This window comes from Sinohyriopsis cumingii, chromosome 15 (assembly GCF_028554795.1).
Source record: "Sinohyriopsis cumingii isolate HCF-2022 chromosome 15, ASM2855479v2, whole genome shotgun sequence".
In the NCBI taxonomy this organism is placed as follows: Eukaryota; Metazoa; Mollusca; class Bivalvia; order Unionida; family Unionidae; genus Sinohyriopsis; species Sinohyriopsis cumingii.
This window is the reverse complement of record NC_142975.1, coordinates 52218971-52245160: the sequence shown is the minus strand read 5'-3', so window position 1 is coordinate 52245160 and position 26190 is coordinate 52218971. Positions and strand designations below refer to the sequence as shown.

Sequence of the window (26190 nt, the reverse complement as noted above, 5' to 3'; positions counted from 1 at the left end):
CAGGATATCACAGGTAATCATCCATATGGAAATAACACCTTTTAAAGTAATATTATCATCATCATTATTATTTTTATTAATCAGACATCTGATTGTAATTGGGTCCTGCTTGCCAAAATAAAAGCCCTGTAGTAATCATGTCTCCCTGTCTATTCAATAGTCACCTGTCAACAGTTTGGTTTCTGCAAGTTAAATTTGCTGGTAATTATTAGATTTTAACTAGTATACAACTTTAGACAGACAAGCTCTTGATGTATCATTTAGAGGTATTACAGCCCTGATTGCATGTTTATTTCCACAGTTCAAAATCCCCAAGGATTGTTGGATTTCAACCAAATTTTGCATATTGCTCTCAACTAATAAGACCTTTAATGATTTATATTTTAATCCTTTTAACACACCATTCACAGGAGTTATGCCCCATATTGCCCAACATCCAGACTTTTGGTTTTCATGGCATAACTTTATAAAGTTTTGCAGAATTGCAACCAATACAGGCATGCATTTTTACAATGATGAGACCATTAGTAAATCCAATGTTGAGTGGTAGAACATATCCTTACAAGAGTTATGCCCCCTTATGACCCATCCAAGAAATTTTGGTTTCTGTAGCATAATTTTACCAAGGATTGCAGGATTTCAACCAAATATTGTGTGTGCCTTTATGCTGAGACTCTGAATGAATCTGGCATTAAGTGTTTCACAAAGATTAAGATTTACTGATGTTATACCCCCTGACTGCCTTGACCTGCTGACTTTGGTTCCATTGCATAACATAACCATGATTTGAAATTATTGGATTTTTTAAAAAAAACTGGCAAGTGACTTGATGACAAGACCTTGAATTTGTGCAATTTCCAGCATTCTATTATATAAAATTTGCAAGAGTTATGCCCCATAACTGCCAATACTCCTGACTTTAGTTTCTGCTGCATAACTTGACGAATGGTTTTTAGATTTCAATCAAACATTTAATCTGTCCTTAAATGTTGATGTGACCTTGAAAAGAGTCTGATTTTCAGCACTTTACAGTATCATGTAGAAGAGTTATATCCCCTAATTCTCCATCCTCCTTACTTTTGTTTCTGCTACATTATTTTTCCAAGGGTTGTTAGGTTTCAGCTGAATTGGCACACACACACACATACATACATATATATATATATATATATATATATATATATATATATATATATATATATATATATATATATACATGAGACACTGAATGAACTTGATTTTCAGCATTCAGAAACGCAATTCAAGAGTTATGGCCCATAATTCTGGTATAACAGGAGGTGAAACAAAGCCTAACTATTATGGTAGGGAACCAAATTCTGTTCATCTGTCTCAGTCAGACACATACCATTAGACTAAAAAGTCCAGACCAGCTAGACTGCTACAAATGTAACCTTGCTTTCCAGAGCATAACTTTACTAGGGAAGTTTTGGATTCAACCAAATTTATTGTGCATTTTAATAGTGATAAGGTTTAGAGTCTGATTTCAAGCATTCTGTGCCATTATTTCTGTAGTTATGGCCCCTGGTTGTCCTCATGATAAAGCTTTGCAGCATTAGTTTACCAAATTGTTGAATTTCAACCAAATTTGGCACGCACCTTTATATTGTGATCTTTTTTATATCCAGCATTCCACATTAAGATTCAAAAAAGTAAGGACCCCTGGTTGCCTGTCCTACTATACTTGGCATCTACAACATTACTTGTTGGATTTGAGCCAAGTTTAAAACATAGCTTTGTATTAATGAGACAATGAGTGAGAAAGATTTCCAATATTTCACAATAAAAATCAGAAAAGTTAGGACCCCTGGTTGCCTGTCCTATTATATTTGGCATCTACAACATTACTTGTTGGATTTGAGAAAAGTTTAAAACATAGCTTTATATTAATGAGACAATGAGTGAGCTAGATTTCCAGTATTTCACATTAAGATTCAGAAAAGTTAGGACTCCTGGTTGCCTGTCCTATTATACTTGGCATCTACAACATTACTTGTTGGATTTGAGCCAAGTTTAAAACATAGCTTTATATTAATGTGACAATGAGTGAGCTAGATTTCCAGCATTTCACATCATAATTTATTGTGGCCATGGTCTCTAAATGCCCATTCTTCTGACTTTCTTTCCCAACCCAAGTTCCTTTATTTAAGACATTGCCATGCAAATCATAATGAGCAATGTCCTTTTAAAATCATAATCAGCAATGCCTTTTTTTATCATAATGTGCAATGCCCTTTCTAAATCATCATGAGCAATGCCCTTTCTGAATCATCATGAGCAAAATGCACTTTTTAAATCATAATGAGCAATGCCCTTTTTGAATCATAATGACCAATGTCCTTTTTGAATAATAATGAGCAATGCCCATTTTGACAATGACACAAACTGTTTTATTTATTTTGTTTGATGCCAAATGAATTGGTAGAAAGTAAAGATATACACTGAAATTTTTGTTGTTGCTCCAGACATGCTATGATCAAAAGTGGTAGCATTAAGGAAATATTTCTTAAATATTGTACTGTATGCTACTTACATGTTTCCATTATGTCCTAGACTTGCATATAGAAAGATGATTAAGTTTCCTTTCCATAATGAAGACATGGTGACACATGGTTAGAGAAAAACTAATGTTCTAATGGGTTATGTGTTACACAACATGATATTCATATAAAACATGAATTTAACAATTATTTTGTTTCATTTTAAGTGGCTGCAAGCTAAAACAGATTATTTCAAATGTGCACACTGCACTAAATAAATCTGATTTCACCTTGTTAACACTTTACATAATTCTGACATTCCAAATTAATAAGCTTGAAAAGCACTAACAAAATTGAAAATGATTGGTAATGGAGAGATTTAATATCTTTTGTGTCTGACAGGTTCTCCTCAATATATAAATTCCTGAGACCTGCTTCACGATGGAAGTTAACTAAAATTAGACAAGACAGTACAGTTTTTACTTATGTACATGTTGATAAATTACAAGCTACTGTTCATCAGACAGCTCAGTGTGTGCTTTTAATGTGGAAATGTACACATGGGCAGGTTTTATCACATCTGCATTACATATCTTTATCTGTTATGTTTTAGAAACCCATTTTTCAAAGTTTCCTGATGGATAACTTTTCATCAAATCTGACTGTTATATCTTTTAATTCAGATAATGGGATGCGATTGCAATATCTTCTTGCTGAAAGATTACTAGCTTGATAAGAAAACTCAAACAATACACATTTGAAATGCAGTCTTAGATATGCAGTATGCAACACCGTTCTTCAAAAGTTTTTTTTATCATAATTGTGCCGATGATACAATGTCACATGCATTTTGAACAATCTAAGAAGCTTCTGTTAGAAACTGTTTCATGACTTAATTTAAATAAAACTCAAACTTTTGATTTTCTTATTTAATGACTTTAGAGCTTTGTGATCATTTCCTTTTGCTGATGTTTATTCTTTGTTTTGAATTTATTTATCCAAAAAAGGATGACTATATTGTCTTGCAGCAGTTGCTGAATGGCAGGAACCATTTTGATTGAGCAATTTTAGTCTTGGATGAAGTTAATTCCCACTTAAGTATGATTGTGTTTTAAGATTATATATAAGAATATAACAATAAATTCTAAGTTACTATAGTGACTTGAGAAGGTCACTGACTTACACTAATCTCTGTAAATTTATTAGATTTCTTCTTTGTTTCCATCTTTTATTAAGATTTGTAACTATTTGTCTGTATAGTAATCAGTTGATTTACATGAATTTGACTTACACATATCTTGCATTTATACAAATTAATATTAACACACAAGCAGAAAAATGCACTAGAGACACATATCATTCATGTACATATGTGAAAATGGAGCATGGGGTCCCCGGCAGGAACTGCCATGGGGGGAGTTGACTGGGATTGGCTCCCCACTGATGGAGTTCAACATATGCAAGGTTTCTCAAGAACAAAATATGTGTAAATTTAGGGTTTAATGTGGTAATTTTGTCCTATGCGTTTAAGTCAGTATCATGCCTGTCAATAGGTTGAATCATGCCTGTCATTAGGTTGTATCATGTCTGTCATTAGGTTGGGTCATGCCTGTCATTAGGTTGGGTCATGCCTGTCATTTGGTTGGATCATGCCTGTCATTAGGTTGGGTCATAATGAAATTAACAGTCTTGAAAGTTTAGTGCACTTATAGATACTTTGTGTAGTATAAAAACATGATAGACAAAACATTTGCTTATACTTGGTATATGTTGGATCTATTATGAAGATAAAGCACATCAAACTGCTTACAATGAAATGAACTGCAATCTGAAAAATCCAGGGTGTGGATTATGGCTTACTTCGCTACTATATTTGGTGTAAAACCCACACTATGTACCCAACAGCTTATCACCTGGTTAAATTTCATACAGCTAAAGCTCATCCTAATCTGTGTAGATCAGCAATTTTATGAAGTGTTCCATTACAGATATGCACATGCTAGAAAGGTTAACACACTTTGTCTCCAGGGACAGCTCTCCATTCTGGAGGTTCATTCTCTCTCCACATACAGCAATGCCCACTAAACATGTGAAAGATCTGTTTCTAAGACTGATTTATCACACAAAGTTGAGTGGTAATGAGACAACAAGCATGTGATGTTCCAAGAAAATCATAATGTCCTATAGTCCGCTTCCGATCTTTTATGAACTGTGCTCTGTCCTAGCTGAGAATTATTTAATCCCCTTATACCTTTCAAATTTGAACTACACCTTGCTATGTCTGTGTAATCATCTGTGATCTAGAAAAATAAAGTTGTCAATGGCATTTACAATGTTAACTTCATGATACTGTTTGAGATGGAACAGCCTAATTACTTCACAAACTGCTGGGTTGTGATGCAGACTCTAGCAGGGTGAAAAAAAATGAAAGTACAAATATACTGCATACACCATGCAAGATACCTATTGGTATAACGATGACTACAAATGGAAGACAAACTACAGTGACACAATTCTATGAATCATACAAATGTCCTGTAAATATAGTACAAATTTGTGTCCTGTTTTTCTTAAATGCCAAATTCCAGTATTAGACTGAAAAACATCTTAATAAGAGCTTTTCAAACAGCAAAAACTAGATAGAAGAAATATCTTACTACTAGCATTTCTGATAGCCAATATTAGATAGAAAGACATTTTAATAAGTGCATTTAAAACTGCCAATGCTAGATACAACAAACATCTTACTAAAAGCAATTCAAACAGCCAATATTAGATAGAAAATCATCTTACTAAGAGGATTTCAAACATCCAATAATCCGAACTGAATAAAAGTGGCTTGATAATTATTTTAAATTATTTTTTTCATAGTATTTAAAATCTTGATGCTTTGGATATATTTAAAATAATAAAGTAATTTAAATATTATTATTATTATTATTACTATTATTATTCATATTGAAGACACTAAAGTGTTACATATATTTGATTTAATTTATATCTGATTTAATTTGTGTTTGATTTGATTTGATTGTTTGTGGGTTTTGGAGCCTTTTAATTTTCTTTACATGTCAATGCAATGTAATTTTATTTACTAGGAATTTGATATTTTCCAGAAAATTCAGTTTGACCCAAGTTTTTCCTTAGATACCTAATAATAGAAACACTTGTTTCTATTTTTGACATAGTTCCTGGCCTTGATTGAGGGTCAAGTAAACAACCTTTTCTCAGAGTAAAATGATTGGTTCTTATCAAGGACATACAGGAGCTATGTGACATTCAGAACTCTTAACACATTAACCCCTGATGGTTTTTGCCGTTTTCGCCTTAAATTCGAGTAGGAAACACATTTTGAAAGCTATTTCTGAATAGATCCGAAAACACCAAATCCCAGGTAATCTTTCAATAACAAACTGCTAGTTGTGTTAGAAACATCGTTTTGCATTGGCTATTTGGCTCACGCATGAGCAGAAGGGTAAAAGTTGGAGTTCTTTTGGTTGTTTTGCTAAATGGAACCTTTATTTTTGTATCGAGACCACTCTTTATTCCAAATGCCCATCTTATCCTACTTTTTGCAAAGGTTCATCCGTCTGTTTGCAGTTCATACCGGTTTGCCTTAGATCTGAGACCAAAAAGTCTAAAATCCGGACACAAAAGTGGATTCTGACCACAGGCAAATTTTGGGTAGAAAAAAATCAGGTAAAAAAGATGAAGTTTTTCCCTCTGTATTTTGTAGTGCAACTAAATATTCCAGATTATTTGGTATCATTGTAGATGTACATCTGTCAACCTTTCTATAATACCACCCACTTTAGTGTATCATACATGACCTTGACGCATAGAGCTCGGCAGTAGGCTACTACCTCCTGCCACTTAAACTCGTCACCAAGGATTAATGTGTTAATGCTGAGCACCAAGCAGGGCCGCTGTTAGTAGCATTTTTTAAGTTTTTGCTATGACCTGACCAGGGTTTGAACCCTCTAACCACTAGGCAGTCCTAATAATTAAAATTATAGAAAGAAACAAAGATCAATGTTTTCTTTTTTTACTTTTTAAATCAATGTTGAATAATTATAAACAGAATAATACTTTGAAAAAATATTTTTTATAATTTTAAAATTAACAAATTTAATCAGGTTTTTTCTATCAACAAATTATTTTAATAATTATAAATTATTTCCTTTTTTAATTTTTTTAAAGAAATATTCTTTGTTCATTGCAAAATTTATAATAATAATAAATAATAATAATAATAATAATAATAATAATAATAATAATAATATTAATATAAATGATGTCAGCATTACATCTTCTTTTCAGTGTTAGTGTAATTACTGTAATGGTAAACACCATCTACCTTAAAGTGTCCTTGGCAATTAGCTCTAATTTCCGTGGCAAGATACAGCCTATAATGTCTTAAAAGTGCCATTAAAACCAACAAAAGCCCCCCCCCCCAAAAATACCAAATTTGAATCAAAAATGTTTGTAGGTAAATCACTTCTTTTGAGATTGCATTATTGTGAAATAATTGGCATATAATAAAAAAAGGAAAAAATAAATCTATACTGTACCTGCAGAACATTTTATATTTCAGAGAATTTTGTAACTGGTTTATCTACATTTTCATTGCAGCCATTGTAGCAGTAGGCATTAAACATGGTAAATATAATGCATACATGTATTTAACTTTCTTTCACCTGTGTGAAAGTCCACAAGACAGCTCAGCAGTTTGCTGTCTACATTAGACTGCTCCGTCTCCTAAAATTAGCATGGATTTCACACTGGGCTTGCCACTGACTAAATTTATCCAAATTATGAATTAAGAGGTTGTGACTGCGAATGGGGCAAGGCATGATTTTAAATATTAGGGTATGAAGAGATTAATTAATTCTCAGGATGACCGTAATTGTGCCTGGTAAATACTTTCAGAGACCAAAGGTGGAGTTTGATTCATAATGGAACAAAAGCTGATTATGGGAATATGTATGTAGTTGTTTTCTGTCTACAATGCATGCTTGCTTCCTTCTTTAAGCTGATTATGGGAATATGTATGTAGTTGTTTTCTGTCTACAATTCATGCTTGCTTCCTTCTTTAAGCTGATTATGGGAATATGTACGTAGTTGTTTTCTGTCTACAATGCATGCTTGCTTCCTTCTTTAAGCTGATTATGGGCATATGTATGTAGTTGTTTTCTGTCTACAATGCATGCTTGCTTCCTTCTTTAAGCTGATTATGGGCATATGTATGTAGTTGTTTTCTGTCTACAATGCATGCTTGCTTCCTTCTTTTAATGCAAGATGGACTGAAACATGTGAGCTTAAAAATGATTAATTTTTATATGAAAACTTGACCAAAGATGGTTGTGCGCTTATGAGAGTATGTGTGGATAGTATTTCACACATGGTGTGCAAAACTGAAGTCAATATGGTATGTAAAAAAAAGTCAACATGGTATGTAAAACTATAGTCAGTATGGCATGTAAAACTAAAGTCAGTATGGTATGTAAAACTCAAGTCAGTATGGTATGTAAAACTAAAGTCAATATGGTATATAAAACTAAAGTCAGTATGGTATGTAAAACTAAAGTCAATATAGTATGTAAAACTCAAGTCAGTATGGTATGTAAAACTAAAGTCAACATGGTATGTAAAACTAAAGTCAGTATGGTATGTAAAACTAAAGTCAATATGGTAAATAAAACTAAGGTCAGTATGGTATGTAAAACTGAAGTCAACATGGTATGTAAAACTAATGTCAATATGGTATGTAAAACTAAAGTCAGTATGGTATGTAAAACTGAAGTCAACATGGTATGTAAAACTAAAGTCAATATGGTATGTAAAACTAAAGTCAGTATGGTATGTAAAACTGAAGTCAATATGTTATGCAAAACTGAAGTTAATATGGCATCTAAAACTGGTGTAAAAAGTATGTCAAAGTGTTTTGTGGCACCTTGTGTCATGTCTTGTATATGAATATCCCCCTGTATATGAGTTGCAAAACTGTTAATACAAAACATAACATTGTTGAAAATAATGCCATCATCACCAGAAAAGTTATACCTATTGTATTTGTCACCATAATATTGATATATTGATAACTGCTGTATGTGTCACAATCATAATACAGTGGTAGTTGTTGTATATGTCACCATGACACTGATAGTGATATCTACTGTATGTATCACCATGATATAGATAGTGATATATGTTGCATGTGTCACCATATAATGATATTATCTTTTGTGCCACCATGATATTGATAGTGATATCCATGGTATGTGTCTCTATGATATTGATGGAGATATCTACTGTATGTCTCACAATGATAACGACAGTGATATCTACTGCATGTCTCACAATGATAATGACAGTGATATCTACTGTATGCATCACCATAATGCTGATTTGTCAGGGATACCTACTGAATGACCACTCTGGTGGCATAAGTGGTTTGAGCTTCCACCTCAGATGCAGGAGGTCATGGGTTCAAACCCCAGCTGAGTCATACCAAAGAGTTGTAAAAATGCAAATAGCAGCTGTCTCACTTGGCACTCAGCATTAAAAGCTTAGTTTTAGGACTGGTCAGCCTGGTGTCAGGACAATGTGACTAAGTGGGACATGATGCTATATGTCTGCAGCATGATGCCCTAGTGCCAGACATCATTATAAACTGCAGCACTATAGAGATCATAGTGATATGACTACAATTGTTAAAGCTATGTTAAAAATTAAAAAAAAACACAAAACCTACTGCGTCACCATGATAATGATAGAGTCAGTGATACCTGCTGTATTTGTGTCACAATGATGCATGATACTTGTGGTATATGCCACCAAAACAATGATAGTTATAGCTACTGTATGTGTCACCAAGATAATAATACAGTAATAGCTGCTGTATGTGCCACCAAGATAATGATATAGTGATACTTGCTGTATGTGTCACCACAATAATGACACAGTGATATCTATTGTATGTGTCCCCATGACAATGGCACTGAGACAAAAACCAACCATCGTTCTATATATCTACCAACAAAATACACATAAACTAAGCTAAAGACAGCTTAGCCAGAAAACTTTGATAAGCGTGTTAATAAAATCTGAATATGATACAGTTCAGATTATTATATATTCCTTTTGAATTATTTCTGTCTGTTAAAAATGACAGAAATATAGTTATTATCCTGCATTGCTTTGTTAAATGCTTCTACTATGTTAAGCTACATGTATACCATATTCAACCCTTTTTTTTATTATCCATGGACACTCAGATAGTATTAATGTCAAATGAGAGGAAAAGACAAGTATTAAGATTTCATGTGCTCAGGATGGCTTATTTAAGTACTCATAGATATAAATCACTTTGAAGAATGACATAAGTTTTTTATATGATGGTATAATGAGTCTCTCACATACACAAAGATACAGATACGTCTTAAACTGCTGAACAACCAAATTTACCTGTAATCTGCAGTGATCATACCAACACTGGGATAATGTCAGTTTTAACCTTTGTAAAGTAAAACATCCCATTGTAAATATCCAGAACTACAGATCACTTCCCGACAGCAACTAGGTTTGTTAAATCCTATTTACTGACTGGGGACACTTGTCAATTATGATCATATTTTCTACAGCATGATTGGTTTTCTAAATTACGAAGTTTTACTGTATTTGCTTCATTTCTATGGCATTATTCTATTTCTCATGTGATTTAATATGTAATTTTTAATATGCACAGAAAATTATGTTCCTTAATATAAAATCTATCCAACATATTTGTCTGAAAATCTTATGGTAAATGCAGGGAAGAGATCTGAAGAGCTGATGATCAATAACTGAAAGTAACAACTGAATAAATTAAGTTTGCAAATTCTTTTTATTGTAGTAACTGATTTTCAAGTCACTACAATTCAACTTTCCTCAGTGCATGTATGTTAACATCTGATTACTTTCAATTTAAACTTACAGGTTTAGGATTAAATGAATAATTAACCCCTATATTTATTCAGAAATATAAAATTTACAAAATATTAACAATCAATATTGACCAAATGCACAGGAGCCCCAAGTGGCTGAGTGGCCTAAAGCACTCTCCATTACAGATCACTTCCATCTCACCTCTGTCTGCATGGGTTTGAGTCTAGGATTTGGCCAATGTGGGTATGTGAGAAAGCTTAAAAGTATCTTCTCAAGGGTTGGTGGTTCTTCCCGGGGTTTTCCTGGGTTCTTCCTCCACCATTAATACTGGCCACTATGCATAGCCTATTGTGTGCTGGAAAATGGTGTTAAATCCCACAACAACAACAACAACCAAATGCACACATTTCACTTAACATACTTTTTAATCATAGTTGCTGATTAAATGGACAGATTATAAAACAAAAATGTGCATAGTCACTGATTATACAGACAGATAATCCAAAAGTGTTTATAGCTGCTGATTATATGGACACATAACACTGGTCAACAGTGAAATCATTACTGACTTGAAAAGGCCCTAATCTGTAGTATTTTGGTGTGCCGAACACGAATATAACCGTGAAAAATTTGTATTGGCTCTCGTTTTGAAGATATTCATATACCTCATTTTCTATGTTTCACTGTGTACATTTCTCCAGTAGGATTGCAGCAACATCCGGAATAATGATGTAACATTGCATAATACCATCATGCTCACATCATCCACAGTTGATTGCATCATTTTCTGATGCAATGCAATACTAATGCCATGCGGCTGCTGAAGTAAGTTGACGTCAGCAGTGTACTATACATGTGTAGGCCTATTATACTAATGCCAGGCGGCTGCTGAAGCTGACGTAAGCAGTGTACTATATAAAGCCCAATCAGATAGGTTCAGCATTTAAAATATTTTAGACGTTGTGCGAGACAGTTCAAGCTACTGTTACATAAAACTTATTATTTTATCCATTTACGTACAATAAAGAACAGTAATGCCTCGAAAGTGTGTTAATACCGCGGACAATTTTTGCTATATTTGTGGGGAAGTGACATTTGCCAACCAGAAGAAAAGTATCAATTCTCAAGTGAAGAAGGCATATCATCTTTACTTCGGATGCAAGGTTGGTGACCAAGACAAGCCTTGGGCTCCGCATATATGCTGTGCTACATGTACAACACAGCTTTCACAGTGGTTGAATTGCAAAAGGTCATCAATGCCGTTTGCAGTCCCAATGGTGTGGAGAGAGCCAAGCAACCACCTAAATGACTGTTACTTCTGCTTGGTTCCTCCTCTTTCCGGCGGAATAACGAAGCGAAAGAAGTCGAGAATAGTCTACCCAAACATTCCGTCTGCATTGAGACCAGTTCCACATGGTGAGGGACTTCCTATTCCAGAACCTCCAGCAGAATATTCTCTTGATTCATCTGACGAAGACAAAGGTGAGTCGACCTGTTCTTCTCCTGGTCCATCAGCATGCAGTGATCCAGATTTTCACTGTGGTGCATCATCAACCCCACACAGAATAACACAGGAAGAACTAAATGACCTGATTCGTGATTTGGACTTATCAAAGAACAAGGCAGAATTGCTAGGATCAAGACTCCAACAATGGAATCTTCTAGAAGAAGATGTCACAATTACTGCATATCGAAAGCGCCACCAGCAATTGGAGCCTTTCTTCAGAAAGGAAAGTAATCTGATATTCTGTTCCGATATTGAGGGCCTCATGAATGCTTTAAAAATCACTCATGACCCACAAGAATGGAGACTATTTGTGGACTCTTCGAAACTGAGTCTCAAGGCTGTGCTTTTGCACAATGGAAACATTCTTCCATCTATTCCAGTAGCGTATGCTGTCCACATGAAAGAGACATACGATAACTTAAGGCAGCTACTGAATTCCATTGAGTATAACAAGTACAGCTGGCACCTCTGTGGTGATTTGAAGGTAGTTGCCCTTTTAATGGGACTGCAGCAAGGATATACAAAATACATGTGTTTCTTATGCGAGTGGGATAGCCGAGCAACGGAAATGCACTACATGAGGAAGGAATGGACTCATAGGCAGAATGTAGCCATTGGAGAGAAGAATATCCAACACCCAGCTCTGGTTGAGGCTCAGAAAATCTTGCTACCACCCCTTCACATCAAACTAGGTTTGATGAAGATCTTCGTGAAAGCCATTGACCGGACTTTGCCAGCATTCCGATACCTGCATGAAAAATTCCCTCGACTCAGCGAAGCAAAGATTAAAGAGGGAGTTTTTGTGGGTCCTCAGATTCGAGAGCTTTTCAAAGATGACCGGTTCAACAACTTGCTGGAAGGTGACGCGAAACAAGCATGGAATGCTTTTCACCTAGTTTCTACAAACTTCCTCGGAAATGTTAGGGCAGAAAACTATAAGGAACTAGTAGAAGACATGTTGATGAAGTATAAGAAACTTGGCTGCAATATGTCTCTAAAGATTCACTTCCTTCATTCCCATTTGGATTTCTTTCCTAGCAACTGTGGTATTGTTAGTGATGAACACGGCGAACGTTTTCATCAAGATATCGCAACAATGGAACAAAGATACCAGGGAAAATGGTCCACTACAATGCTGGCTGACTACTGCTGGACACTCCTCAGAGATGCTCCCGAACAGCTGTACAAGAGACAGGCGAAGAAATCTAAGATGTAGTCAATGACTTGATTTTTTATAGGTAGGCTATTACAGTTGACCTTTTACTATTGGAATGCATTTCGTTATGTAAACATTAATTTCTTGCAGATTACAAAAAAACTAGAGCCAATTTTGCAATTTGACTGTCATATTCGTGTTCAGCACATAAAAATTGATAAGAATTGACTAATTTTATTTCAGTAACATGACTTTTGTAAAAATTTGTTGTCCAGTGTAATTCAAAAGTGTATGTTTCTAATAACCATTATGCCTAATATTTTATTTTCTTCAAAATTCTTCATTCAAAGGCTTTCTTTCTCTCTTCATATATGTTTGGTAAATAAAAAGACTTCAATCTGAAGAATGAATTATGGAAAAATACCCACCCACCCCAAATTATAGGTACCTTGATTTTAATGCACTCTCTGCAGATTTTCAGATTAATTTGGTTTTTCTAGAAATGCAAATTAGACGGAATTATTTCCAAAATCTTATTTGTCACACAGCAATAATTGCTTAATCAAAAGCGTGCAAATGTTCATTAAATTTACTCATTTACCAAACTTACTCTGAATAAAATAATTACCATATTTAATGGATAGCGGTGGATAAGTTCATTTCAAAATTACTTTTTTAAAGGAGGTTCAGCCTAATGTCAACCTAAACTATAAAACTGTTAGAAATCAAAGTAACAAATGCCAGTTCACTAACTGTTCAAGTTGGGTCTGGTGCTATCCAAGGATTTTTTTAAAAAGAGTTAAATTTGGTGAAGAAATCTACAGAAAATATGCCACAACAATCCAATTGGCCAACACAAAGCATGCAGACATAATTTTTGCAGTTTAACTCACTGAGTCAGGTTTATCTACTGACAGTGATGCTGTAAAGGCAGAAACTACTTCAAAGTCATCTGCTAAGAATTCCAAATTTTCCTGGAATAAATGTAACATTATGCAAACAGACATCCTTTTAACAAAAATTTATAAAATGAAAACCTCCTTACATGAAAAGGTTGTTGGCTGACCTAAAAAACAAGAGTCTTATAAATATAATATATCCCACATCTGTACCCAACTTTTGTAAGACTGAAGACTATGGTCAAGCAGTTTCAATTTGTATGCTACTCATGCTAGTAGCCTATGATCCAACACTCTCAATTGGGGCCCCAAGTGGCCGAGTGGTCTAAAGCGCTCTCCGTTACGGATCACTGCCATCTCACCTCTGTCTGTGGCGGTTCGAGTCTAGGATTCAGCCAATGTGGGTATGTGAGAAAGCTTGCCAGTAGCTTCTTGTGGGTCGGTGGTTCTTTCCGGGGTTTTCCCGGGTTCTTCCTCCACCATTAATACTGGCTGCCATGTATAGCCTATCGTGTGCTGAAAAATGGCGTTAAGCCCCAAAACAACAACAACAACAACACTCTCAATTCTTATACTACTTATAACATGCTTTATTTTTATGATAATAAAAAAATACTGGATAAAGAAAATGAAAAATGTTTTGAAAATTACGTTTTCTGACAGTACTTCCCTGATCTTATTAATGATTGCATAATTAACCTACAACCTGCTGACGCTAGCCTCCTGAAAAGTCAAAACTTAATCTTTTCTATATATATATATATATATATATATATATATATATATATATATATATATATATATATATATCACAGAGAAGGGAAGAAACTCTTATTTATTACTTACCCTTGACAACCTAACTGAGTGGTACCACTTTTAAAGTGATTGACACATCAAACAGGTGCCTTCACATTTGTGAAGCAGCACAGAGGTTTTATTGTAATGTGATTGGACTAGGTATTCACAGAGAAACAAAATTACAATAAAATTTGTTTTCACCTTTGAACACAGGTTAAAAAGTAACAGTCGGACGGACCTAACTCCACCACAGACACCCTCTGAGTGAAGAATCATTGCATTACCTGTATGAAGGTAGACTGCTCTCCCAACTTGAAAGCAGCACTACTAATGGTCATGTGATCTGTGACAAGTATAACTGGAAGATGGACGATGTTGAAATAATTCCATGTCTAGATGAACAAAACAATGGATGGGTTTAGTACCACATACTCCTATTAACCTTAAAAGCCTAGGTAGCCCTATAAGGGACAGGAGATTGTTCCCGCACTTCACCTGAAGAGAACTGACCATTTGGTTTTAGAGGATTCGGTCGAGATACACCTCAATCATTGCTGATGAAGTCAACCTGGACTTGATAATGATAGGCGTTTATAACTTTTGTGAAAGCCCATGGGCTTATGCTGGGAGCACACAAACCTGATATATTTTTTCTACCAAGCCGAGTTAATATGGGTGTACAAATATATGTTGATCAAGTCTAAATGTCCCACTGTATGGACAAGAGACCTGGAGAACCACCAAGTCAACCCTAAGGAGAGTTCAGACCTCCATCAACAGAAGAATTCTCCAGATCTGCTGGCCAGACACTATCAGCATCACCAGCCTGTAACAACGAACCTCCCAGCTTCCGGCAGAGGGTGAGATCAAGAAGAGAAGGTGGGGTTGGATAGGACACACCCTACGTAAGCTGCCAACCAACATTACTAGACAGGCATTGAGGTTGAACCCTCAAAGCAAGTGAAGAATGGGCCGACCAAGAAACACCTGGCGACACGACCTCAGAGCAGACATCACTAAGATGGGTCACACCTGGGATGAGCTCAAGGGGATGGCACAGGACAGAAGCCTCTGGCTATCTTTTGTGGGCAGCCTATCCCCCGGCATGGGTGACAGGCAAAACTGAAGTCTAGATGATGACATATTTTTAGATTGAAAATCTGATTGATTCCAATGTATTTGTTGATCAGGCTGAGGTCAATAACTGGCATGAACTTTCCATGATCCTTTGATAACGCAAGCAGCCTGGAATAAAACCACAGAGAGCTGTGAATTATTTTTGACTTTCTCCAAATCTAAGAGAATGGTCATCATTAAAGATGATGAAAGGGGAGGGTTCTTTATATGGGCTGTTAGAGATGTATGGGCAAAAACTGTCCCACATTTTGAAACTGCATCAACAACCCCAGCACTAACTGACAAACTTGTACATCTAGCAGTGTCTGGGACCAATTCATGAACAGCAGCTCTGCAGGCTGATGTAACTGTTATGCAGGCAAATTTGGAGGGGGGGGGGCGCCATTACGATATCCTCCATTATGCCATCTTAGGGTGAAGGCCCAAAATATAACAACCTCAATACATTAAAAAATACAGGCTTTATGTATACAAAGCTGGAATCCATAAAGATTTTCAAACAAATGTTGGGAATTCTTGTAAACTTTCTCGATAGAATCAAGCCAAAGCTTAAAATTGGTGCCACCTAGTGGTGGTCAAGGGGAAGCAATGGTAAAGACTTTATTCACTGTGTCTATATAACACATAGAAAAAATGATTAGTTTTTTGGTAAGGTTGGATTCTGGTGATAGCAACCTTATTTATCCCAACGTTAGTGTAATTGGGAAATGTATTAAAAGTAGAAAATTCAGAGTACCAAAAAGACACCTACATGCAGCTGTACATAGTTCGGCCAAACATCTTGAACTACATGAAACTAGTGCTCTTGAACTGAAAATATGTATGAGCAGGCCTTAGACAGACAGACGGACACAACAAAAACTATAACCCCTGGTATTACATGCAGAAGGGGTCATGTGATTGCGAAGACTGCAAAGATGAATAATCCTTTTGTGACAGGAATTAAGAATTTTAAAAAATCTGCCCTTGTTCGCCACAAGATATCTGTAGAACACATTACCATCCAAGACAATCTTTCACAAAAAGAAAAATCTGTAATCTTGCAGAGACAAATTCATTATTTGGATTACAAAGTCAAGGGGTCATTGCAGATTTTGTTGGTTTTTAACTTTGCTGCAACAAAAGAAAGATCTACAAGTTCAAGTGTAACTTATTAAAAAGATGAACCATTAGCCTCCTTGATTTTTGGATAAATGTGTTTTAGGACAAGTACAATGAAACTGATGATAGTACACATTTTATGACAGGCAGTAAATTAACTGTCATTTGGTTAAAAATATTTATTTGGCTTTTTGTATTGGCCTATATGTAATGTGTTGGTCTATAATATTGCTGCAAAAAGATTCTAAGGAGACTGTTAAAAGTACGACTTTGAAAGAAAAATAAACTAATAAAATTATTCTTTGAATGGACAATGCATTTGTGTGTTAATTGTACGTGTTGGTTTATTTGTATTTTTTTGAGAGAGAGAATGTTGTGCAAGTTGCAGTATCCTATTTCAAGCTGAAGAAGTATGGGTCAGTTGAAAATTTGTCAGTACATTTTTGATCCCCCCCAATTTGTTATTTGACTCACAGTTCTGACAAGGCATTTTTTTTAACCCTTAATTTTAAACCCCTGGGGAATACACTGTCTAAAACTCGTGTGATACTGTTAATTTAAGAATTTTCATGGATATAAATTTTGGGGTTTCATCATTTTTGTCTAAACTTCAATGTCTGGGATAAGGAAGAAGTCCTTTGTTTAAACAGAAAAATGTTTATTTGATGAGTTGTTGCCACCACAAATTCACGGAAAATGGTACCATACAAAAAATAGTGAATCCAGTACCTGAAAGAAAATATACTTGGGACAGGTTATAATCTTTGGCAAGTATTTCACTAATTGTTTCTGAATTCAGACTAAATAAAAAGTTATATTATCTCGATCTTAATAAAATCAATTTTACTGCAAGAAAAGACATAAATCAACTATTAATAACTTATTGGTCCTTAATTGGGATTGAGATGCTTATCAAAATATCACATAGAATAAAAGCATCTTCAGCATAACTCTTTTGAAGAAAATCTTTGCAATTTTTAACTACATTATTCTGTTTATTTCAAGTACTTTTGAAGATTTAACATTGAACATCACAGTAATAATGGCAACAAAGGTGCAAACTAAGAAAGTCTTACACACAATCTCAGAAATTTACCAAAACTGAAATGAAAAGTGAAACTAACAGGATATGTGTAATACAGGTGCACCACAAGACATAAGGGTGATAAATACTTCTATATTATTGTGAACATGAATGTAGGAAAAGTTTGAACATGGTATGGAAATGCAAGTTGATAGACAACAGAACAAAATTAAAGATGTTATCAAGTTACCCAAGAGAGAGAGATGCAAATTTGGTTAAGACTGTAAGCCAACAATGGACTCACCTTGTCTCTGTCACTCTTAGTAGAAGTATAATGGATACTATTTGGACTTGGAAGACTGTCTATAACATCCTTGATTGATGCAGTTGTTAAAGCATTGGAAGGAGTGTAGTTATTTAGCATGGTGCGGAAACTTGCAGCTGAAACACATATTAGAATATGGATGATAAATGTTTACCTGCACAAACAGAGAGAACATATTAGTAGTCATTCAGTAGTACATAATATATTACTAGTAGGCATTCAGCAGTATGGAATATACTACAAGTAGGCATCTAGTAGTACATAATATATTACTAGTAGGCATTCAGCAGTATGGAATATACTACAAGTAGGCATCTAGTAGTACATAATATACTACTAGTAGGCATTCAGCAGTATGGAATATACTACAAGTAGGCATCTAGTAGTACATAATATACTACTAGTAGGCATTCAGCAGTATGGAATATACTACAAGTAGGCATCTAGTAGTACATAATATACTACTAGTAGGCATTCAGCAGTATGGAATATACTACAAGTAGGCATCTAGTAGTACATAATATACTACTAGTAGGCATTCAGCAGTATGGAATATACTACAAGTAGGCATCTAGTAGTACATAATATACTACTAGTAGGCATTCAGCAGTATGGAATATACTACAAGTAGGCATCTAGTAGTACATAATATATTACTAGTAGGCATTCAGCAGTATGGAATATACTACAAGTAGGCATCTAGTAGTACATAATATATTACTAGTAGGCATTCAGCAGTATGGAATATACTACAAGTAGGCATCTAGTAGTACATAATATACTACTAGTAGGCATTCAGCAGTATGGAATATACTACAAGTAGGCATCTAGTAGTACATAATATACTACTAGTAGGCATTAGGGGTGAGTATTGCCAGGAAAATATGTATTGCAATATACTGCAATATGGCATGTCCAGGGATGGTCCTGGCTTTTAAAAAGCTGTTGCCAAAAAAATCGCCAACCTCAATATTTTGTCGCCAATTTTCAAAAAGTGTCGCCAGAACAAGTAGTGTACATTTTTCCAAGTGTTAATTTAGTCTATTAATGTAACAGGCAATGAAAATTACAAAAGATGGGTTACTTAATTCTTTAATTACAACAAGCATTAACAAAATGTTACAAAGTGTTACATGAAGATCCGTCGCAATTTTAGGGCTGCCCACTTGTTGAATGCAGTTTCAAAGTCTAATTTTTCACATCTGTACATGCTGATTCTCATGAAATTCTCGAGAGATGAGATGCAGAGTTTATTTCTGATGTCAGTTTTTATGAGGTTCATCTTACTGAATCCACGTTCACAGTCCACAGCACTGACAGGTGACACCAGTAGTCTATCAGCAGCCCCCCCCTCCCCCTTATGGCTAGCTTAACAAAGCTTGTAGTGAATTGTTTCCTAAATCCCAAGAATGATCACTGAATGCTGTATAAATTTTCTCGACAAACAAAATAGGATCTACATTCCCACGAATGAAACTTACACGAATCAACACCTGGCAATATTGGACCGTATATATAAGCATAAATTCACACCCAATTTAGAGATTCTTTCACTCTTGTATTTTGAGAAATAAATAATTATTATTAATTATGCAAAACTGGTTGTTGTTTTTGTTTTGTGCTATTTCTTGTTTCGGAGTTTAAGTCTCAGCAGCCGTAACACGGATTGATGGCAAAAGGAAAAGATCAATGAGTAAAATGCTGCACTGGTGACAGACATAATTGTGATTGAGATTTTTCCATTTGCTTTGTATTTATACACAGTAGTCGGTACTTCAAAGGTTATCAGTTTTCTATGAAGGTTCAGCAAAACTATTGTACTGGTATATGTAAAAAAAAAAAAAAAAACCAACAGAAGATTTAGCCATTCAATTAATTGTATCTGTTCTATTCGCGTCTTCAGAAGTCGGTCAGTTGTAGGTATAATTCGGTAGCATGATTGACTGTATCACAGCATACTCAGCCCAGATGTCAGCATAAGCAGAATATGATGTAACAATGCACTGTAAAGATGGGGTTGTCAATACGAACAAAGGATTGTTTGTGTAACAGATTGATTCCAATGCATTGCTTAGTCAAGTTTGTGGCTTCCTTTCGTTCTCCCTTTTAATTTATCCAGTCCAAATCTATGATTGTATGTACAAATTAAATAACCAAAAAGTATGTCGCCAAAAAAATCGCCAGATGGGATATTTTTGTCGCCAATAAGGAAAAAAATCGCAATTTGCGACATTGGCGAAGCCCAGGACGATCCCTGCATGTCTGTATTGTGATACGTATCAATACGTATTGGTCATTGATAGCATTTATGACTGGAATGTTGATATTGTATATTCTGTACTGAAATAATGAGCAATTTCCTTGCATTTAATAAAATATGAAGAAGAAAATGAAACCATCTTGCTCTTAATTCAACCAAAACATCTAGTAACTGTAATAATCACATCATTTGTTTAGAAAATAAAAATATATCAACATGTGAAAACTTCTACAAGCAAGAAACAAACTATGGAAAAGAGTTGTAGAATTATTTTGCCTGATTAGAAAGTCTTCAAATCAAAATGACCTAATGATTCATTTCTTGTAGTACAAAACATGACAAGGGATAAACACAAGAAAAACAACACATAATCGCAAATTATCACATTGATAAATATCCTACTTTGATTAGAAAAATGAATAATATAGTAAATTAATAATATCAGTGATTCCCAACCTTTCTTGGTTTGAACCTGAGAGACTAATTACTTAACACTGATGCCATGTTTAAAAATCTTTTGTTTGATACAACACTGTACGGCCGCAAATCGTGAACGATGAAACTAGCAATGGCACTAGTGATAACTGTGGACCTTGGTGATGAAGATTTGTATTTAGTCTGTGCACCTTGCATAACAGCAATCTTTGGTTGTCGATCTGAAACAATATGTACGCTTTTAATGGAACCTTCGGCTGTTGTGTTAGAGGTTGCGTCACTGTCGCACAGTACTTATGGAAAGTAATGATCGATGGTGACGCCGTAAATGAGGGTCGTCGTACCGCCTGCGTGCTTGATTTCAGTTTTGCACATATTATACACAGCGACAGTTTTGTCAATTGTATTAGTGCTAAACTCCTTTTCAGAGAAAAATTATTCCAAACAGAACTCCTTGCTCTTGGGTTCTTCACTAGCTCATACACAGAAGCCGCCATTTTGGTAACTACGTTAAGACTAATAAAAGACATTGGTGTGCTCAAAGCTAGTTATGGACTGGCTAATGTTGGTGAAGAAAATAAAACTGGTATACCGGTATTACTAAACTCGTATTGCGATGTACCGTTTCAGACATTTTGTATCGCAATTTACCGGTAAATCAGTATATCGTTACACCCTTAGTAGGCATTCAGTAATACAGAACATACTACTAGTAGGCTTTCAGTAGAACAGTACATATTACTATTAGGCATTCAGTAATACAGAACATACTACTAGTAGGCATTCAGTACTACAGTATAGAACATACTACTAGTAGGCATTCAGTAATACAGAACATACTACTAGTAGGCTTTCAGTAGTATTGAACATACTACTATTAGGCTTTCAGTAATACAGAACCTATTACAAGTAGGCGTTCAGTGGTACAGAACATACTACTAGTAGGCATTCAGTAATACAGAACATACTACTAGTAGGCTTTCAGTAGAACAGAACATACTACTATTAGGCATTCAGTACTACAGTATAGAACATACTACTAGTGGGCTTTCAGTAATACAGAACATATTACAAGTAGGCATTCAGTGGTACAGAACATACTACTAGTAGGCATTCAGTAGTATTGAACATACTACTAGTAGGCATTCAGTAGTATTGAACATACTACTAGTAGGCGTTCAGTGGTACAGAACATACTACTAATAGGCATTCAGTAGTATTGAACATACTACTAGTAGGCATTAAGTAGCACAGAACATACTACTAGTAGGCATTCAGTACTACAGAACATATTCTTCGTAAAGAACATATAAATAAAATTTAATTCAAGTTAAAAGTATTAAAAAAACCAAAAATCCAAATAAATTAATACATAACTAATTCATAGTGTACAAGATGCATCCACCCCAGATACTGATTTTACTTAAAGTGTGAACAAACAATTCACTGAATTAACAGCAAGTGGTTTTAGTAACACTGTACCTTGTCTCTAAACTGCATTCTGGCTTCTCTTCCAGACTTTCAAAAACTTCAAAAGAAACTTTTTAAAAATCTGACAACTTTTACAACAGTGACATACTGTACTGGAGTTACTGTGATTACAAATGAGATACTTTGTCTCACTACAAAAGTGACATACTGTAGTTATGTTACTGTGATTGGAAATGTGACAATTTGTCTTACTACAACAATGAACCACTGTACTGGTGTTTTTTTGATTGGAAATGTGACACTATGTCTCACTACAACAGTGACCCACTGTACTGATGTTACTTGATTGGAAATGTGACACTTTGTCTCACTACAACAGTGACCCACTGTACTGATGTTACTTGATTGGAAATGTGACACTTTGTCTCACCACAACAGTGACCCACTGTATTAATATTACCGTGATTGGAAATGTGACACTCTGTCTCAGTACAACAAAGATCCACTGTACTGGTGTTATTTTTACTGGAATTGTAACACTATGCCTCACTACAACAGTGACCCACTGTACTTATCTTACTTGACTCAAAATGTGACACTTTCTTTCAATACAACAATGATCCACTGTACTGATGTTACTTGACTGAAAATGTGACACTTTGTCTCACCACAACACTGACCCACTGTATTAATATTACCGTGATTGGAAATGTGACACTCTGTCTCAGTACAACAAAGATCCACTGTACTGGTGTCATTTTTACTGGAATTGTAACACTATGTCTCACTACAACAGTGACCCACTGTACTTATCTTACTTGACTCAAAATGTGACACTTTCTTTCAATACAACAATGATCCACTGTACTGATGTTACTTGACTGAAAATGTGACACTTTGTCTCACCACAACACTGACCCACTGTATTAATATTACCGTGATTGGAAATGTGACACTCTGTCTCAGTACAACAAAGATCCACTGTACTGGTGTTATTTTTACTGGAATTGTAACACTATGTCTCACTACAACAGTGACCCACTGTACTTATCTTACTTGACTCAAAATGTGACACTTTCTTTCAATACAACAATGATCCACTGTACTGATGTTACTTGACTGAAAATGTGACACTTTGTCTCACTACAGGTTTACATGGATAACATAATTTTATTAAGCAGTCAATATTAATGTCAATGGCATCATACCACCATCCTTGAGTTATGACAACCGGTAATTCAAAACGTTGTTACCATGGTGACTGCTGCCCACACCTAAAAGTTCACAGTGCACATGTTTACATTCCAAAACAAATGAGGTCTGTGTACTGACATTATTTTATCCTTGTGAACCAATATCTGCTAAATCCAGATCAAAACAGAATCAACAGCACAAAACAGAAACAAAAGCAATATTTCTCTCACCTATTGAAACAAAATAAATTTGCAATGGCAGTAGCATCATAATATCTGATTAATTATGCTTTCACAGGTTTAGAGACAAGATAGGTTCATTAAATGAGCGATATTGTACAAGATGAATTTGCTACACAGGGTCTCACAATTGGGTCTAAATATTTTTACCTTTACTTCTAGCAGACACTGGTTCTTGAGTATTATGAAACGTATCCTCAGCACCTGTTTCAAAAGAAGAGGACCAGCCTCGATAGGCTCCGAGACTGTTGCCAAGGCTTTGTCTACGCTCATCATTTGCTTTATATGCAAAATCTCCATCTTGTTTTCCCTCCTCAGAAGCATGATCGATGTCTACTTCTGCCTCTCTCTCACCCATGATATCCTGAACAGAATTGTTCATATCATCCTCATTCTTCTTTCTCTCATTTAAATTTGGTAGTGAATGGTGAGATGAGGCCATGTATGATAATGATGTGGTAGGAAGAGATAGTCTAGGTCTCGATAATCTATCTGTCATCCTCTCATTATTCACAGCCACAGCAGTAGAGAGTTCTGGCTTCAGCAGCTCACTTTTGGGTGGGCTTAATTCTGGCTTCAATTTGTGCTTATTTCCAAGTAATTTCTCTCTTTCTGATACATTCTCCAAAGAACAGGACTTGATGTCTGTATTGGCTCCTACCTTGTTGCCCATTTGACTTTTTTCTGTCATGTTGCCATTGCTAATAGTCTTTTCTTTGAATGGTTCTCTAGTCTTGTTTTCAGATACCTGGTCTGTCCTAATTGAAATGTCTGGTGGCACTGATGAATCTGGTTCATCAAACTGCTGTGTATCTTGCAAGTCCTGTACATTTTTACATAAACTTCCATCCTCCGAAAATTGGAGTTGACTATCTTTCACATTTTCAGTTTCACTTATCTCAGAATAATTCAGACTATTAAACAACAATTTATCTTCCATATCCTTGTCCGTCTTTGGTATAATCAAAAGATCACTCTGATGTAGCTGAGATCTCCTTTCCGGTGCCTTTTCCATGACTGGTTCATCAATATAGTTTGCAGGACTCACATTAAGCTCTGGCAAGTCTGGGCACGAAACGGGACTTGAGCTAGAACACTCTGAGTTACTCAAAAAAGAGTTTGTTCTGCAAGATAATGTCTTAAACTTCTCAACATCCTCCCTTGTGAAATATGACTGTGACACGATGTACGAGGTATCAGATGAAGCTCCAATTGCAGGCCTAGCCATTGGGTTGTCAACATCTTCTGTGATTGCCCTGAGAACACGATTGTTCTTGGTCAAGCTACTTTTTTCCTTTGGGTGAGACTTTCCTGTAGGAAATACTATGTCTGAACTTCCATTATGATTGACTGATGGTTCTTTATAATAACTGGATGGTACAGTTGAAGAAACTGTGAGAGGAAAAAAGGCTGAAGTCAGCAAAACATGCGAAACACTCCATTTAGTATATAAATAAAACATAATCTGCATAATATGAGTAGACAGAATCTGGGATACTATCTAATGATGTGTGGCTTTATATATTATTCCAACTGAGCATTACCATGAATCCCACTTCTTAATGACTATCATAACATTAAAGTGCTCCATACTCCTTAATTAGTCAGAAATTAACATGTCATACATATTAATTAGTCAGAAATTAACATGTCCTACATAAAAATTGGTAAAAATTGTTTTTCTTTTTTAAAAAAATTTGCTTTGCTGTGTGTACAATATCTGTTCACAGGCATGGGCAACTATCTCTTGGGCATCGACCAGATAAGTTATTTTTAAAGCCACTCCCTATGATGTGTGTGTGTGATTTGGATTTTTAATGTAGTTTTAACAATTCCCCAGTCATACTGCTACAATGTCTGCAGTGTAGAAGTTTATAGTGATGTCTAGCACTGGGGCATCATGCTGCAGACATGTAGCATCATGTCCCACCTAGTCACATTATCCTGACATCAGGATCACCAGGCCTAACATTAACCTCTTAATGAGAGTACCATTTTCATAAGTCTCTGGTATGAATTGGCTGGGATTTGAACCCACGACCTACTGCATCTGAGGTGGAGGCTCTAACGACTTAGGCCACAGAAGCAGTCAACCTATGATGTAAATTAATGGATTAAACCAGGTCATGAACTGGATCTGGCCCATGGGCCATATTTTGCCCACCTGTCTTATAAAGTTGTGTAATGAGTTGCAAAGTGACAACAGTGGCTTCATCCATAAGCGTACAAGTCAGTATTTGTTGTCATGACTTAAATCATA

The 26190-nt window shown here is 35.3% G+C and overlaps 1 protein-coding gene across 2 annotated transcripts in view; it reads right to left on the bottom strand.

Annotated features, from left to right (window-relative positions):
* The window catches only part of LOC149781798 (pleckstrin homology domain-containing family M member 1-like), a 95791-nt gene that overhangs the window by 35935 nt on the left and 33666 nt on the right, over positions 1-26190 (bottom strand). The window contains exons 9-11 of one of the 2 annotated variants that reach the window (XM_089935958.1): positions 24081-25322; positions 18351-18487; positions 13981-14061 (exon numbers count right to left, since the gene is read on the bottom strand). In XM_089935958.1, the coding sequence (XP_089792084.1) occupies positions 13981-14061; positions 18351-18487; positions 24081-25322 (1460 nt within the window). The remainder of the gene's footprint in view (positions 1-13980; positions 14062-18350; positions 18488-24080; positions 25323-26190) is intronic. The other variant, XM_089935959.1, reaches the window with a different exon arrangement.